This window comes from Mauremys mutica, chromosome 2 (genome assembly GCF_020497125.1).
Source record: "Mauremys mutica isolate MM-2020 ecotype Southern chromosome 2, ASM2049712v1, whole genome shotgun sequence".
In the NCBI taxonomy this organism is placed as follows: domain Eukaryota; kingdom Metazoa; phylum Chordata; order Testudines; family Geoemydidae; genus Mauremys; species Mauremys mutica.
The window spans coordinates 234,690,214-234,708,830 of NC_059073.1; the positions used below are offsets into that span (position 1 = coordinate 234,690,214).

General features: G+C 42.9%; 1 protein-coding gene across 3 annotated transcripts in view; it reads left to right on the forward strand.

Moving 5' to 3' along the window:
• The window catches only part of RAPGEF5 (Rap guanine nucleotide exchange factor 5), a 231,490-nt gene that overhangs the window by 55,204 nt on the left and 157,669 nt on the right, over positions 1 to 18,617 (forward strand). For all 3 annotated transcript variants that reach the window (XM_045007954.1, XM_045007955.1, XM_045007953.1), the window contains exons 5-6: positions 908 to 1,076; positions 11,377 to 11,443. In XM_045007954.1, the coding sequence (XP_044863889.1) occupies positions 908 to 1,076; positions 11,377 to 11,443 (236 nt within the window). The remainder of the gene's footprint in view (positions 1 to 907; positions 1,077 to 11,376; positions 11,444 to 18,617) is intronic.

Consider the following 18,617-nt stretch of genomic DNA (forward strand, 5'->3'; position numbering starts at 1 on the left):
CCATGGCTATTTGGGTCTGTGCTAGTGAATTGACCCCGCTCCTTTCAAAGTACAGAAGAATTTAGAAACCTTGTGCTTTTGTAACCTACTGGGGAATGTATATGTTAAAGGTTCCCTTCGGTGCCAGATGTGCTGAGGATAGGAGTCTATTACAGTACAAGCTAGGAAGCCTTGACTCATTAGCTGTAGCAGCTCATTCTTTCAGCTATGGAGGTCTTGGTTCATTTCCCTCCTGTGTCAGTTAAGAATCATCATGCTATCACATTCTCCTGCAGGATGGGCATTATGGTGCTGAGGGCCCTGTGTCCTGGCTCTTGCTGGCAGAAGTGGCATAATGCGGGACAGAATCTAGCCTGGCATCTTTTTAAAAGGGATGAATTTACAATATGTGCATTGTGAAAGGAGAATGAATATTTAAAGTATTTGATCCCTTTAAGATTTTTCTTTTGTTCCTAAAGCTTTCCCTCCTCCTCTTTTCATGTATCCTTTTCTTCCTCTTGATCTTGCTATACTGCAGAAAGGCATTCACCAGAAGAAATGAGCTAGAGGCTAATGGAAAAACAATGCTCATAAATATGCTGGGTGAAAGACCTCTCTCTGACAGCTATGTCCCTTAAAGACAGAGCTCTCTCTGTTCCTGAAGTATCCAGACTCCATTGCCTTCAACTCCAGGAACCTGGATGTTCTGTTACTCTGAGATTTTTTTTTTCCTTTTGGCTGCATCACTTGGATGAAATTAATTAAAGCCAGACCGTATCTGATTGCTTCAAAGTTCAGTTTTAAGCATTTTGTCCTTGATGGTTGTCAAACTAAGCATGAAGTTAGTACTGAATATGTATATATATGGTATTGAGTAAAGTTGGTAGAAGAAACTTTAAAAGGTGTTTCATTTTATTTTTTCTAACAGTGGACAGACAACTCTATTTTCAAGACACTCATGTTTTCTACCAGTTCTCAGCTGATGAATGTACTTGTCTTTTCTGTGAATTCGAAAGAGATGAAGGATGGCAAAATGGTGTAAAATTCTTACTGCAGCTAGTGCCTCTTACTTCTCCCAGGGCTGCTATATGCAATCTGTAAGTACCTCCTCTTTGTAACTTTTTTTGCTGAATGTAAATGCCTGGATTATGATGACAGACTATATACAAAATTATATATGTGTGCAACAGCTTCCATCTGAGTGTTGTTTCTTGTATCAATAGGTTTGCTGAACTCAGCATCTAGAAAGTCACTGTGGTCAAATGTGTAGGACGGAGTGGGAGGTAGGAGACCTGGGTTCTAGTCCCAGCTCTGGCACTAGCTTGTTCAGAGGCCTTGGGCAAGTCACTTCACTTTTTCTGTGCTTCTGTTTTCATCCTCACCAGGGCCGGCTCTGGCATTTTTGTCACCCCAGGCAAAAAACAAACAAAAAAAACCCCTGCGGCATGGCTGGAGTAGCAAAGCAGGGGGAAAAAAAACAAAAACCCTCAGCGCGGCCAGAGCGGCAAAGCAGAGGGGGAAAAAAACCCAAACAAACCAACCTGCGGCACGGCTGGAGCTAGGGTGCAGGGGGACTCCCTGCGCTGCAGACGTGCCCCAGCTAGCGGAGGGGAGGGCGAGGGAGTGGGGGGGGGAGAGAAAGAAGGGGGGCGGCCAGGGCTTCAGCAGGGCACTCGCGCCGTCCGCTGTGTGGGCTCCGCACCGTTCTGGTTGGCGGGGAGAGAAGGACGCAGGCTGCCGGGCTTGCTGCAGACCTGGCACCGGCTGGGGCAGGCGGAGCGCGCAGCCCGCTTCCAGCAGGGCGCTCCCCTTGTCTGCGCCGCCGCCCCCTACAGGATTCCGTGACTTCCATGAGAAAAGCCTTAGCCTTAGAGTTATAACTATCCTCTTTGCTGTTAAAGAGAAACTCTTTTCTGTAACTTTCCTTCCTTCCTTCTTAGATTTTAAGAGGATCTTCAGTAAAGTAAATTTCTAATAGAAAATACTAGAAATGAGCGTAAAGGGCCCATATGAAAGGACAAAACTTTTAAACTTATGTCGCTACATTTGAGCGTATACGTTTACTGTATATTTAGGCATTAAAATAAATGACCTGACTTTTAGAGGCACTGAGCGCCTCTACTTTTCATTAACCTTAGTGGGACTTCATCTTGATTACAATGGGAGCTGTGGTCCTAAGTACTTCTGAAAATCAGGCCATTTATTCATGGCTGTTCACCTGAAGGTTCTCAGTCAAAAGGACACACCAGAAAGTTCTGATTCATAGGCTGTGTGAAGGATGATGGGAAGGGATATGATTGGATAACAGGTAGGATCTAGCTAAGGAGGCATTCCATTCGCGTGAACGTTGCTAGTGTCAAAGTCAGATTCAGGACTCACAATTTGTCAGACCACTCCGTTTTATTAGCAAAGCGCTCTGCTAATACACCCAGATAATGTGTGAGTGCCATGCCAGGCTTAAACTACTTTATTTATACAGATAAAAAGGGCGTGAACTTAACAAGATAACAAAGGGAACAGAACAGAACTGGGGCTAGACACACACACATCTTATTTCCTTATTAACTCTTACCGATCTCCTGCTAATGTCCCACCATTAGCTTAAGTGGACCCATTGTTCCAGACCTTAATGTTTCTCTTTCTGACAACTTTATTTCAACATTCCTCATTCCTGCTTAAAGGAACATACAGCATTTCTTTAATCCATTCTACTTTTACAATCTAATTCATTCTACTTTCACACTAGAAAAGGCCAGTATTTTATAGTCTGCAGTTCTAGTATTAACTGTCATTTCTAGTGCAGTTACCCATCTTGTGTTGTACAATTATTTCTTAATGTACATCTCCAGCTTTTTCCTGCTCACATTCTTAGACTGTGGTTTTCTTTTGGGAACATTGTCACTGAAGACTTTTACTCGTATGGCTTTGCTTGTCATACTGAGTTTTTTCTGAAGGAAGAGAGTTTTGAACCATGGTGGTGGTCTCCAGAGTATGATATTAAATACAAAGTAGGTTTCTCCAATTTCAAAATTCTCAGTGCTTGGTGTGAGTAATAGACTTTTTTGCTAAAATATAATTGTAAAAGGAATAACATGCCATGCAGGATGACGGCCAAAATCACTGATTATCCTAGATAATCCCCAAAGTCATGTCTTGACTTGATGAAAATAATTCTAAAAACAATAACGTAGACTGAGATCTTTGAGAAAGGCAAAGAGCCGGGTGGAGATGGACCTAGCGAAGGGGATTAAAACCAATAGCAAAAGGTTTTTAGCCATATAAATAGGAGGAAAACCAAGAAGGAAGAAGTGGGACCGCTTAAAACTTTAAACGGAGTGGAAATTAGGGATAATCTTGAAATGGCACAATATCTGAACGAATATTTTGCCTCGGTCTTTAATGAGGCTAATGAAGGGCTAAGGAATAGTGACAGAGGGACTGATGGGAATGAAGATATGGGGGTAGACATTACGGTATCTGAGGTAGAAGCCAAACTTGAACAGCTAAACGGAAGTAAATCGGGGGGCCCGGATAATCTTCATCCTAGAATATTAAGGGAATTGGCGAGTGAAATTGCAAGCCCGTTAGCGATGATTTTTAATAAATCTCTAAACTCGGGGGTTGTACCGTTTGACTGGAGATTAGCTAATATAGTTCCTATATTCAAGAAGGGGAAAAAAAGTGACCCGGGTAACTACGGGCCTGTTAGTTTAACATCTGTAGTATGCAAAATCATGGAAAAAATTTTAAAGGAGAGAGTGGTTAGTGAGCATGAGGCCGATGGCAACTGGGACAAATTACAGCATGGATTTACAAAAGGTAGATCATGCCAAACCAACCTGATCTCCTTCTTTGAGAAAGTAACAGATTTTTTAGACAAGGGAAATGCGGTGGATCTAATATATCTTGATTTCAGTAAGGCGTTTGATACGGTACCGCATGAGGAATTACTGGTTAAATTGGAAAAGATGGGGATCGAAATGAAAATCCAGAGGTGGATAAGGAGCTGGTTAAAGGGGAGACTGCAGAGGGTCGTATTGAAGGGGGAAATGTCGGGTTGGAGGGGGGTTACCAGTGGAGTTCCTCAAGGTTCGGTTTTGGGTCCAATTTTATTCAATCTATTTATCACTGACCTGGGAACCAAGAGTAGGAGTGGGCTGATAAAGTTTGCGGATGACACCAAGTTGGGAGGTATTGCAAACTCGGAAAAGGATCGGGATAGCCTCCAGGGAGATTTGGATGACCTTGTAAACTGGAGTATTAGTAACAGGATGAAATTCAATAGTGAGAAGTGTAAGGTTATGCATTTAGGGATGACTAACAAGAATTTTAGTTATAAGCTAGGGATGCACCAGTTGGAAGTAACGGAGGAGGAGAAGGACCTAGGAGTCCTGGTTGATCGTAGGATGACTATGAGCAGGCAATGTGATGTGGCCGTTAAAAAAGCTAATGCGGTCTTGGGATGCATTAGGCGAGGTATTTCTAGTAGGGATAAGGAGGTGCTAGTCCCGTTATATAAGGCGTTGGTAAGACCTCATTTGGAGTATTGTGTGCAGTTTTGGCCTCCCATGTTTAAGAAGGATGAATTCAAACTGGAACGGGTACAGAGAAGGGCCACTAGAATGATCCGAGGAATGGAAAGCCTGTCATATGAAAGGAGACTTGAGGAGCTCGGTTTGTTTTCCTTAACCAAAAGAAGGATAAGAGGAGATATATTTGCACTCTTTAAATATATCAGAGGGATAAATACCAGGGAAGGAGAGGAATTATTTCAGCTCAGTGCTAATGTGGACACGAGGACAAACGGATATAAATTGTCAGTCAGGAAATTTAGGCTTGAAATTAGACGAAGGTTTCTAACCATCAGAGGAGTGCAATTCTGGAACAGCCTACCGAAGGAAACAGTGGGGGCGAAGGACCTCCATGACTTTAAGATTAAGCTAGATAAGTTTATGGAGGAGATGGTATGATAGGATAACGGGCTTAGTCAATAGGTCAATTAAGTGCCACACTGGTAATTAGTACGATGGGTCAATGATAGGATATTGTTAGCCTTTTTCCAGAGGGTATGGCTGGAGAGTCTTGCCTGCATGCTCGGGGTTCAGCTGACTGCCATATTTGGGGTCGGGAAGGAATTTTCCTCCAGGGTAGATTGGCAGTGGCCCTGGAGGTTTTTCGCCTTCCTCCGAAGCATGGGGCAGAGGTCGCCTGCTTAAGGAGTGGGTGGATCGGCTTATGTGGCCTGCATCTTGCAGGAGGTCAGACTAGATGATCATAATGGTCCCTTCTGATCTTTAATTCTATGATTCTATGAAAGCCTTTATCTATATATGTGCTATATCCTTTTAAAATAAATGCTTCCACCTTGCTCAAGTTGACTGACTAAACCAGCGTTTCTCAAAGGCTGCCACCAGGGACATTTCTTGCGGGCACAGCCTCCTGGGTGGTGGTTGGGGGCAGGGGGTGGCAAAGGAGAGACCCCCTCCCCTGGGGCCGCCAGCAGGGATTGGGCCCTGCCCACTCTAGAGTCACAAACGCTAGAGGAACAAGCAGTTGGTGTGAATTCTCCACCTTCCCGAGGGTGGTGAGGCTTGGGCTTCCAGCTTGAGCCCTCGGTGGCAGCTGGAGGGCTCTAGCCCTCCTCTCCCGCCATGTTGTCCCTGGTCCTCACTACCTCTTCTGACCCTGGGCTTCAGCCATGCAGCAGTGGGCTGTGTCCACTGGCCGGAGGCCTTTGGGCTCTGGCCATGAAGCCACAGAATCCGGCTGCTTGGCTTTGGCCACATGATCCATCTCCCTACTGCGTGGTGATGAGTACTGGACTCCGGCCACTGGGCTTTGGGCTTCAGCCCTTACCCCTAGTCGTGTGGTGGTGGGTGCTGGCCTGAAGCTCAGCCCCCCTCCATCACCCCAGCCCCTGATGCCTCCTCCGGCCCTCATCCATCACTCCTGGGTTCCGCTGCCTCCCCCGACATCCTCCAGCTGCATGGCCCCAGGCTTGCCCCTGCTGCATCCTCCAGACCCAGGTTTTGGCCATGGTTGCAGGGCTCTGGCCCTGGGATCACCCCCCCCCCCCGCATCACCCCTGGTCCCCACTGCCTCCTCTGGCCCCGCATCCCCCCATCCATCCCCCACCCCATGTCCCCGTTGCCTCTCCCAGTCCCCCATCCAGGGCTTAATTTGTCAGCTGGCTTGCCAGGACTGAGTAAATCTGCGGTGAAAAGTGATATTTGTATGTTTTTTAATATCACTTTTCACTACTTTCCAGATAGCTAGCTAGTCTGCTGCTGTGAAAAGTGATAATAACAAACATAGAAATATCACTTTTCACAGAAGCAGACTTGCTAGTAGTAAGTCTAAAAAAAACCAACCCTCCCAAAACCAGGCAACTGAAAAAGCAAAAGAAACAACAACAGAAAGGACAAGAACATGCAAAGCACCTTATTTGTTTGTATTTTAAGTCCTGTAAAAATAGAGATAACTGTACATTATTTTTATTATTGAGACTGCAAAAATAAAACCCCACATAAATAAAGTACAATGATTTGGATATGTATAGGCCCTACCAAATTTACAGTCCATTTTGGTGAATTTCACGGTCATAGGATTTTAAAAATTGTAGATTTTATCTATTTAAATCTGAAATTTCACAATGTTGTAATTGTAGGGGACATTGGTTGACAAGGTGTTCCATAGTTTGAAGTCCATTTCCACAAACAGGTGTGTCAGTTTTCATTTATGGAGCAAGTAGGCACATCTGTCATATGTTGTATCGATGTTATTCATAATGGACCATATTTTCTGTGGGAGTGAAGAACCACTGGGTTCTTCATTTGGATCCTTGATGAGGTCTTCATTCAGGACATTGCTTCCACCTTGCTTGCCATTAATCTTCAGGGGAACACCCAAGTCTTCAAACCTTTAAACTGAAATCCAAAATGGTTTTCTGGATTTAAATTAGTCTTTTGTATTATTTAGGTCTTCATGTATTGGGAGATCCTTGTATTCTCAAATATGATGGGACTCCCAAAGGATTCTCATGTCATGATGAATTTGGGGTGGGAGGATGTGCACCAATACGGGAAGCCATAGTTGTAACACTGATTTTTACTATGCCTGTAATGATACACATAATGGTGTTGAGAGTTGCCAAGTGATGTGTGGAAACTGTGTGTTCAGATGGGTGAACAGCATTCTGTGGCAGAGTAATGAAGAGGTCTCTAAAGTTTGTGGCCAATGAAGAGGTCCATGAAGTCTTTGCATCAGCTCCCACAGGTTGTTCCTGCCAGTTTCTGCATGTATTTTTATTTTGTCGTGGATATTTTTCAGGGCCCAGTGATATGTGAGGGTTTGATCTAATGTCACACAAAGATATTTCGCGGTGGGATCATTTCTTATCTGCTAGACACAGAAGTCCACATGCAGTTCTGCTGTAGACTTTCAGTTGTTTAGATGAAATGCTAATGCAGTCTGAATGGGGTTTGGTTTTGTAGCCAATATAAGGAATATTCTTCTTTAGTTTTAAGGTCAAGGGTTAGAATTTGTTCTGTGGTAGGTAAATCCCGTGCCTGTGTAGTCTGAGCAATGTCATCAGGATAGACAAGTCTTTGGTGGTGTATGATGAAGATTGCTGGTATATATATTAAACAGGATTAGTGTTAGGGCTGATCTCTTTGGCAGGCCATCATTGAGCCTGCTGACCTGGTCACCAGGGAATCTACGACAGGTCAGAACTTCTCAGAAGAGTTTTATCATTGCATCGCATGGGATAATTTTGCTGGCTTTCAGGAGGCCATCCTTCCATATGGTGCTGTAGGCGGCAGATAAGTCTAAGAGTTTTCATTGGACTCCCACTTGAGTGTGTAGTGTTAAGGCTAATACTTGGTTGGTGCAGCTGCACCTGGTCGGAAACCTGCTTGTTCATTTGGTAACATTGTTTCTACAAGCAGCAGGATACTGGCTAATAATATTCTCTCTGTAAGCTTGTACAGCATGTGAAGGAGTGATCTGAGCCAGTATGAGCTTTCTGGGTTTGGGGATGAGAGTTACCATAGCTTGATGCCATAATCTCGTGGTTTATCCTGAGGATCATGTATTTTATTAATGTTGTCACCATTCATGTACTGTAAACAGCAGCACACCCTTCCAAAGGTGCGGTGCAGTGGATGAAGTAGTTAAGTTCGCAGCTAAATTATTTTAGTAGTTAAGTGTTCAACCCATGCCTGCAAATGTCACTGTTATCTTATCCTGTAATTGCATCAGTGGAAATTATTATCGACATAAATTGGTGTAAGTCAGAATAGAATTTGGCCCTTAATCTGTAGTACTGTGTATCATAAGTCTACTTTAGGTGAACTTATCATATAAATGATGGTGCATGGTTTGTTTACCATACAGAGTACACAGTACTATGAGATGCTATATACCTACAGGTGTAGGAAAAAACCCTGTATTGTCTGAAAAAAGTGATCATGTGATAAAGGACTGTATTGTAATACAAATGCACATGGGGCAAACTCACTTCAAATTTAATTCATTTTAATTCATTTTATTCATTCATTTAATTCACACAGCTTCTAAGGTGTATCGAAGTAGAGCTCCCTTGTGTGCATCAGGAAGCCCTTTCTCAGTCCTCTCTCACCTTGCTAGATACTGAGGTGATAGTTTAACTTTATTTTTTTTACCATATTCATTTTTAAGGAGTTTTATGGCTCCTCTGCACTCTTAACTTATATGTGTAGATGTCCTCGGATGGCTTTCCCCACCGAAACACCTATGGCACTCCAGAAATATGCAGGAGGGAGAGACCCTTTCCTACACCCCTGAGCAGCTCTGCACCAGAGGCCTTGCCATAGCTTCTGGGCACATTACAAACATGCACAGGAGTCTTCTCTCAACTCTAACAACTCTCAGGGTCCATGCTGGCAGAGCCCTGGCTTTAACCCCTTCTTACAAGGTCAGCAATAGTTGAACTGTTCAGACACTTTTTAAAAGAATAACATTTTTCCTTCCTCTCTCATGGAACTTAAAAATGTCTCAACCATTTTTACACATTTTCATAAACAAAGAAAATGACATCAGATTTGCCTTGGGAGTAGAGGTAGAGAGGGTCTTATCTTTTTTTCTCCTCCCCCTTACCCCTCATTAGCATCCCTCCTCCCTAGCCGCTTTCCGATAAGTCAGAAAGAACCATATTTCTGATTTCATACTATTCTGTATTTGGAAAGCAATCATTTTAAGCTTAGAAAGCTGGGAAAATCTTTTATTTCATTTATCCATTAGTTACTAATGATTCACAAGTGTGAGGAATGATTCACAGGTATACCGCTGGGGTATTGTTTTAAAGAGGAGATGGAATAAAATGAAAATAGCTGGTACTCCTTGATACTCTTGGTTTGTAAATTATATCTACAGCCATATCTACTGGTTGAGGCTGCCATGTTTTGCCATCACTTCTAGAAAAAATCCTCCTCTTGGAGTCATACTTCAGGTAGGTCAAGTATTTAGGGGAACACTGTCTCTCAGAAGTGCCAGAAGTGTTCTGTATTTTAAAAACATCACATTTTGACTCCATTTCAAATTTGTTCTTCCACTCTGGCTGTAAAGCTGGTAGAAAATTAAGTAATGTTTTTGTTGGACTTGGAATGGCAGCTTTTGGGGCCATTTTAAAAATTGTGATTTCAAGTGCAGATTACCATTTTAGTTTGCACATGCTTGCCTCAAAATAAATTCATTTGTAAGAAAACATAAAATGTTTTAATTACAGAAAAATATTCTGACATTAGATGCATCAACTACAATGTGCCATTTGCACATACTAGACACGTTGCTTCCTTAAACACATCAAAGCATAAGAGCAATTAAATTATTTACCCTAAGACAGAATATTTCATTAATACCTGGGATTGGTGTTTATTACACCAGCTGCAGTTTAGGATAACTGTGTAGTTTACAGGCACACTATGCTTCTGTTAAAGAGAATGGAAAATAAATATATTAAGGGTTTTTTATTCCTGTGTGAATAATCCTACCAGACTGATTTCTATCTTTTTCAATTTCCAGTAAGGCTTCTATGAGGTTCAATAAATGTTTCAGTGAGAGACCTTACATAGTATAAAAGAAAAGTACAATTATTTGGACCTTCAGCTGGCACACAGTAACCCTTTTGCTTAAAGGAAATGCAATTAAATGCGTGGGCAGAGTAAATACTTTTCTGTGTTTACCAAACAAATCTGTGTTTGTGTTTTGGTTTAGCAGTTATTTTTGGAAATAGAAGAACACAAACATTCCTGCAAATGAATAATATAACTACACATATGCTATTGTACAATAGAATCTAATGCAGTGTACAATGACACAAACCTGGCACTCATTAAAAATGTATAAATGAACTAAGAACAAGCCAGCTTTTGGGGGTGGCGGGGCTAATTTTAACCAGTTAGAACATTGTGTATTTGAAAGTTTTTAACTTAACTTTATTGGACTTGGGTAGGAAAAAGAGGAGAAAAAAATTCTAGTTAAAAGAGTGAAAATGGAGTTAAGGGCACTAGGGTGAGTGCTTTAGAGAACTGATAGACCAGGCAAAATGAAAAACAACTCTGGAGAGATTGAAAAAGGGGTGTAGAGAGGAGTAAAATACTAATGGAAAAATCAAGGGTATAGCCCTGCCCTTCACTCTTCACTGCCCGCTTTGGGAAGTGTGGAAGTTTTGCCTAATACTGGACCTTTGGATTATGACTGGCCTTTGCATAGGGCCCTATGGACTGGGGAAAGAAGCTGTACACTCTCTTCTCTTTTCCACTGCCCACTATCTAGCCCCTGTTCATCATCTGAGTTACTGTAACGTAACCTCTTTCATACTTGTTAAATCACTGCAATCTGAATGCCATTCCCATTCACTGCTGACTTGGAGTGTCTAACAATTATTCTTTTAGCTTTCATGCTTGCATTAACTATCAGTGCTTCATGTGTCAATGATTTCTGGAATCCTCTGTCTTTATATCTGTGAACCCACAGCTCTATAAAAGACAGAGCTTCGCATTTTTAACAAAGCATATTGTGTGACAGCTGGACTACTCCAACGGTCCTTCCTATGTAGAAAATGATCATAATCAAAATACACATTTGAATGTGCAACTGAGACAAGGAAGTCCTCCTTTTCCACTTGGCTAGAATAACTCTTCTCATTTTTTGATCTGAAGAGCAGTCTTTCAACATTTTTACATGATTTTACATTTTTACATGACTTCTGCTCTTCATTTTGATGCAAAAATTCAAAAAAGCCCTTTTTATTTCAGTGACGTGTTGTGTTGCTTTACCACCTTGCTTTCCAGAAATGAAGAGATCTCCAAAGAAAATCACAAAATAAGGATAACTTTATTTATTTTTATTTTTAAGGCCTGGTCAAAAAATAGAAGACACAGCAGAGACCAATGCTGAAATTCTTGCTCGCCTCACATCTGCGGTAAGATTATCACATCAAAGTTTGTACTGATCCCATTTGAAATATTGTCAAGTTGTGGATCCTTTCAAATGAAAACAGTGTCCGAGTGAGACAAGTGGCCATAATGGAAATTACAAATTTGTATCTGGAAGGAAGTCATGGGCAGGAGGAGGTGGTATTGGTGTGTTAGCTTCACTGTTCAGAGCAATTGTTTTCTCACTTACACTAAGGGCATATGTTCACTATGGAGCCAAATCGGCTCTACTCCAATCAATGCAGCGGCATCGATTTTGCGGGTCTGGTGAAGGTGGGCTAAATCAATGGGAGAGCACTCTCCTGTCAATTTCTGGACTCCACCTCCTTGCAATGAGTAAGGTAAGTTGGCGGGAAAGTCTCTGTTGACACAGTGTGTTGTAGAGACCATGGTAAGTGGATCTAGCTACGTCGACTTCAATTACGTTATTCATGTAACTGAAGTAGCGTAACTTAAGCCTTGTCTACATTGCTGTGGTAAATTGATCTAAGTGTAAAAGAAAAGGATTTGGCCAGATCATAGAATATCAGGGTTGGAAGGGACCTCAAGAGGTCATCTAGTCCAACCCCCTGCTCAGAGCAGGACCAATCCCCAGACAGATTTTTGCCCCAGATCCCTAAATGGCCCCCTCAAGGATTGAACTCACAGCCCTGGGTTTAGCAGGCTAATTCTCAAACCACTGAGCTATCCCACCCCCCTATGTTTCCCTTATTGTGAGACTGGATGAACCCCAGGGTTGACCTCAGAAAGTTTCATCAGAGTAAGATTACAGCTTGCCCTGTCTATTCTAGTATTTTGTGTCATAGCTGTCTTGTAAAACACATTATTTTTTTTCCTGGTGCAGCCAGGAACTTGGAAGGTTAGATTGAACTAAATACCTCAAATTAACATCACACCTTTAAATCATAATGTTAGAAAGCTTGGGGCATGGACTCAGTGCCATGTATAGCCGGCAGCATATGAGAGAAAGCGCATTAATCCACATTCCCCTGCCTGCATCTTAGTTTCTCCATCCACCTGCTACAACCCCTGCTCCTCGTTCAGTCTCTTCATGCACGACCCCAGACTCCCTGGCACAACTCCTCAGTGTTCCTCTGCTCCTCTTCAAGCTGTCTCCTGCTTCTTATGTTCCCTGGTCTCCTCATAGTTTCTTGTCCAGCCCACTAGCCACAGAGTCCAAGACATGACCACTTCCCTGAGGCAACATGACTCGAGTATTACTGAAAACAGTGGAAGGTAGCAGTCTTCCACATGCAGAGTCTGCATATATAGTGACCATCTTGGCTGAGGGAATATTGGCTTCAGCCATGCTGAAAGAAATGGAAGATGGAGGCCATTTTGAAAAAGGAAAATTTCATGATTTTTGACGTCCGGATTCTGAGGTGGTGTGAGACTTTTAAAAAAGCAACAACAAAAAACTCCCATAACTCTCTCAAGGTTCACGATTAGAGCCAGAATACGGCACCCTAGGCTCATGCCCAGGCTCCTAGGTGCTGAAGCCATGTAATTACAGCAGACTCTCAGTCTTCACTGAAAAGAGAGAGAGGTTTCTAGCCCTCATGGCTGTGAAGAAAAACTTGAAAAAGTGAACCAAATATAGGCCATTCAGCGATGTGAGTCTCAGTATGTGGAGAGCTGGAAATGACAGCTAGGAAAGAACTGCCTCACACATTTCAATAGGGTGTTAACTCCAAGACCCGCTGGTGGGGTCCCACCAACACCACCCCAGCAGAAGACTGTATATATGGCAGGAGGAGAAAATGCAACAGGACTGGTCCAGCCAGGCAGGTACCTTCCAACAGCTTAGACAAGGATTGAGGTCCTCCCCCACTAGCACCCCTGCACTCTAGGGAGGGGATAGCTGATCCCTTTTACTGACCCTGCTGCTTCCAAGGGTATGGACCTCTACTGACACTCCTGGATGTTGCCACTCTGGGAAGTGGGAAGTTCGATGGCTATGCTACACCAAGTGGGGAAGTTCAGGGGTGGAGCTATAGGAGGCACACTATGACATGGGGCCCACGGCCTCAGATTGCCTGAATCCAGCCCTACTTTGCAATACAATTGCACAAGTTGGTAACATCACATTCACATCCTTCCTTCCCCTTATCGCCTAGTGTTTGCTAGTATAATTCATTATGTTTTACTTAAACAGACTGCAAATACTACAGGGCAAGAACAGCAGTCTATTTGTCCATTTAGCACCTTTACCCTTATGGGGATGAATACACCAGTGATAATAATCTATATGTGCTATAGAGATGAAATTTTCAAAAGTATCTATGTGATTTTGGAATAAAGGTAGCACTGATTTTCATTTGGACTTGTGATCTTAAACAATTTCAGAAGCTTTTGAAAATCCTACCCTTAAAGTCAGCAGGAAGCTCAAGTTGCCACAAAACTGTGGGACATTGCAATACTACCATTCTTGCTGACTCTCATGAGCTCTTTATTTTAATTTTTAGTTAAGCAAAATCAATTTTTAGTTACCCAAAATCAGCCTCGGCCCTCACAGTACATTTAAAAACAAAAAACAAACAAACAAAAAACCACAAGCACACACAAACTGATCCAATACAGACAGAGGAAAGGCAAACACCCCCAACAGGTTTGTTACTGAGCAGATCAAACTGGGGATAAGGATTTGTCTTGGTTCACATTTCTATTAGGAATGAGCGACAGATCATTATTTCATGTCATGCTGAGATTACATACAAAATTGCTTCTTTGGTGGTATCTTACAGGTTGTTTTGAGCCTGGATGGCTGTTAATGTCACTGACAGTAATGAAGTGTCTGTCCTGGAGGTTTACTAGGTCTAAGAGAAGTTTTGTTTCTGCTACTGCTGTAATTGGCGGCTTTTATTTCTTGTTTCTTGCCTAGAACATGGTGGTTTGTGTGCTGTTTTCATTTTGGGTTCCTGGTCTGTTTTATTAGTGTTGTTGTCTCTTCCCCTCCCTGGCCTAACACCCAAATTCCTTGCCTGCTAGTGCACCTGGTTGGTTTGAACCTGCTATGGAACTTTTCCGTATGTTTGGGTTGCACTGCTGAACGCACTCTTCTGTGATTTTTCCCCCTGTCTGTGATATTCGGTATTTCTTTCATGTAGAAAGAGTATGTACTGTGACAGACCCAGACCAGTGGGGTACAGGAGTCTGGTAGAGGGCAAATATACTGGTCACTGGATGAGTAGTTTTCTGTTCCTTGAGTGACCAGAGCAGGGGCTGCACTAGAGTAATCAGGAATCTGCTAGAACCAATTAAGACAGGCAGGATAATTAAGACACCTGGAGCCAATTAAGAAACTGCTAGAATCAATTAGGACAGGCTAGCTAATCAGGGCACCTGAGTTTAAAAAGGACCTCACTTCAGTTTGTGGCGTGCATGTGAGGAGCTGGGAGCAAGAGGAGCTGAGAGTGAGAAGACACATTGCTGGAAGACTGAGGAGTGCAAGCATTATCAGGCACCAGGAGAAAGGTCCTGTGTCGAGGATAAAGAAGGTGTTGGGAGGGGAAGTAGCCCAGGGAGTTGTAGCTGTCGTGCAGCTGTACCAGGAGGCACTCTAGACAGCTGTAGTCCACAGGGCCCTGGGCTGGAACCCGGAGTAGAGGGCGGGCCCGAGTTTCCCCCCCAAACCTCCCAACTCCTGATCAGACACTGGAGAAATTGACCTGGACTGTGATTTCTACCAGAGGGGAAGGTCTCTGGGCTGTTTCCCGACCCACATGGTGAATCTGTGAGGCGAGAAAATCTGCCAATAAGTGCAGGACCCACCAAGTAGAGGAGGAACTTTGTCACAACTGGTGTCAGTTGTGGGATTGGTGTGCACAGCGGGCGGAAGGAGGGCGATTTATTTATTTATTTAAAAGAGGGTTTGTTTGTTTTTTACACCACAATGAATGACATAGTGCGGGCACTGATACAAGCCACGGCGGCCCAGCAGGAGGCTACCCGTGTCCAGGCAGCCGCCCAACAAGAGGCAGTGCAGCTGCAGTAAGAGACTAATTGCCTGCTGATGGACCAGAAGTTTAATTTGTACTTTAAAAATCCAAAGTAAATCCAATTTGTGCTCTCTAAGAACATAAGAACGGCCGTACTGGGTCAGACCAAAGTCCATCTAGCCCAGTATCCTGTCTACCTACAGTGGCCGATGCCAGGTGCCCCAGAGAGAGTGAACCTAACAGGCAATAATCAAGTGATCTCTCTCCTGCCATCTATCTCCATCCTCTGACAAACAGAGGCTAGGGACACCATTCCTTACCTTATCTCTGATTGTGCTGTTTGGTGACTTCTCAAGGGATGAGGAAACTATGCTTCACAGATACACTGTATAAACATCCTAATGCTCTGCTCCATCACAAAACCTCTAAGAGCAGGTGGTGTAAGATCTTTGCAATGTAAACACACATCAAGCATCCCACAGTACTCTGGTTTGAACAGTCAATGAAAGGACACAGTAGAGAACGCCTCTTTTTGGGAACGGCATGGGACATGTAGGCAGTGTTAGATGCCTTGGAATGTTTCTCAAAACTCAAAGATAATTAGCATATTATGCTTAAATTCATGACTAAATCGGTTACACAATGTAAATGTATCCATTCAGGCCCTTTAACTGCCTGCATGTCAGTAGCTTTATATAGACTTTGGCTTGGCCACATTGGCGTAGCTCATTTTAACTGATAATATGAGCAAATGATTTGATAGGCTAGGTTCAATTGTTTTGACAGAGTCTGCTTCATCCATCATGGAACAGAGCAATACCATGTTGGGGGGTGGGGTGGCTGGGAGGAGAGAAGAGTGAGACTAGCTCTCTGAGGCCTGGTCTACATGAGAAAATGAGGTCAGTTTAACCACATCAGTCAGGGGTGTGAAAAAGCCACACCATTAAGTGGTGTAGTTAAACCGACTTATGTCCCTGTGTAGGCAGCACTAGCTCAACAGACACATTCTTCTGGTGGCCTAGCTACCACTTTTCTGGGGAGTGGATTTACCTACCGAGCCGTAGACAATTAAATGTCTACACTGAAGCACAGATGTGCTGCTTTAGCGTTTTAAGTGTAGACAAGCCTTGTTAGTTTCATGCCTTTTACAAAGGTCTCTGCTCTGAGATTTGTTTTTTTTTGGGTTTTTTTTAAGTAACAATTCTGCTGGAAACAATCATTTGCAGTTGTTTCCTGCAGTCCCACCAAACTTGGCATTCTTAATCATAGCTATCTCTATTATCTCCTACAGTCCCCTTAGCCATTGTTTAAAACAAATGTGCATTTCCCTGACTAATCAGTTCCAGACTGTCTGAGTCATCAAGAGAAGGCAAACTGTACTGTAAGTCTGAGAAAGCAAAAACTTCCAAAAGAAACAATACCTGGTAATGAAAATCAATAGGGAGCAAGGAGGGAACAAGCCAAGAAAGGAAGCTAAACTGCAGTTAAGAAAAACATTCTATGATAGCAAAGATTTTATAAAAATTTTGCCATTAGTGAGCTTTAGTTTATAGGCCCATGATGTGTCTGAACTATTTACCTGCTGGTAACTATTGGGTTTTATTCGGTCTGTGGCATAGCTGAGAGTCTTTATTTGCATTTCCAATAGCGCTAGAGAATTAAAGATGCAAGAAATATCCTTAAGATATGAGACATCAGGTGGGTGCTAGATAGATGAAGAAATTGTATCTTTCAATGGCCACCAACGCTATAATTTTTGCCCTGTAAATGATAGACACTGCAACACCATTTTCTGTCTTTTGAGTGTACAGATTCTGCCAGTCACTAATAATTCAGTTCCATTTTTTATTAGAAACAGGTGCTATTCTATGCATGGCAAGGCAGCTTGTACCCTATTAACCTCTGACTAACAAAATTACCTCTCTGCCCAGAAGCATTTACTGGCTTAGAAACAGTTTTAGTGACTCTTAGACCCAGCTACAAGTATTAACTCATACAAAATATTTTTCTTCTGTCCTGTTGCTGCTCAAGAGGATTGTATATTCACAGTTTTGTTCCCAGGGTTGTGCTCTGTACATTACAGAGAATATTCATGTGTTTCTTGTTTTGCTTGACTCCTTTGTGGCCCTTTGGTTAGAAGAAGGCCAGTGAGATGTGTTCAGTTGTAAAAGTGCTGCCCAAGCCACGACATCCATGCTGCTATTTTTAGTGCACTAGCTCAAGCCCCACTAGCATGAGTCTGTCTACCTGGACTGGGAAGCTCACTCCTAGTTGCAGCATAGACACAGCCGAAGTGTATAAGATCTTCCTGTACCTATAAGCTGACTAATGTCACAGAAACCATTGGACATACTGATCAAGACAGGACCATTAAAAGAGATTAATGAGCTGCATGTAAAGTTCTCCATAGGTGGAGGCAGAGGCTGCTAGAGAAGTAACTGAAACCGTGTGTGCTGGAGCACAGGCCAGAGTGTTTCCTGATTCTGTTCCAGCTCTTCTTTGAGTAGAGGAATTCATTTGTAGACATTAACCTAACGCGTGAAGGATTCTGGTCGGAATTTGGCTTGGCTTTGCCCTATTAGGCCAAGAGTATCTTATGCAAGACGTATGTATTTTTCTGTGGCAGTAAGGGCAGGTTATTATTTTGTGTAGCGCCCCCCTTTGCCCGGTTACCTTCTTTAATGCCAGTCTGCTTACAGGTTTTGATGGACAGGTCTGGGTTCTTCTGGATCCCGCCACCCATTCAGCAGGGTGTATCTTCTTTATTTTTTCCTATGAATTTATTTGGCGGTGCGTCCACTCCCTTCGCTCCTTCCTGGCAGGGTCACCAGGGCAGCTTGGATAACCCAGCGTAATCCCCACTTGCATGCCAGATAGTTGGAGACTTCCAAGAAATAACACAAACACATACAATATATTCAACGCAATAATTATATTGAACAGGAAACAAATATACATAACAGGATAAAACACTATTTTTAGGGTCACTGGTGCCCGCACTGCTAATACCTGTGACTTGAGGTAGCAAATGTAAGATTAGTGTCCCGTTGGTACGTGTATTTTGTTGGGGCCTTTGATGACCTATGACCACAAAATTCTTCTCTGTGTTGGTTTAGCCGTGTGGCTGACTGGGTTCACTATAGCCCAAAGGACTCACAGTGGGAGATAAATCCCTCCACTGGTTTAATATGCAGCAGGTTATAAAATCTCCAAACCCTTACTC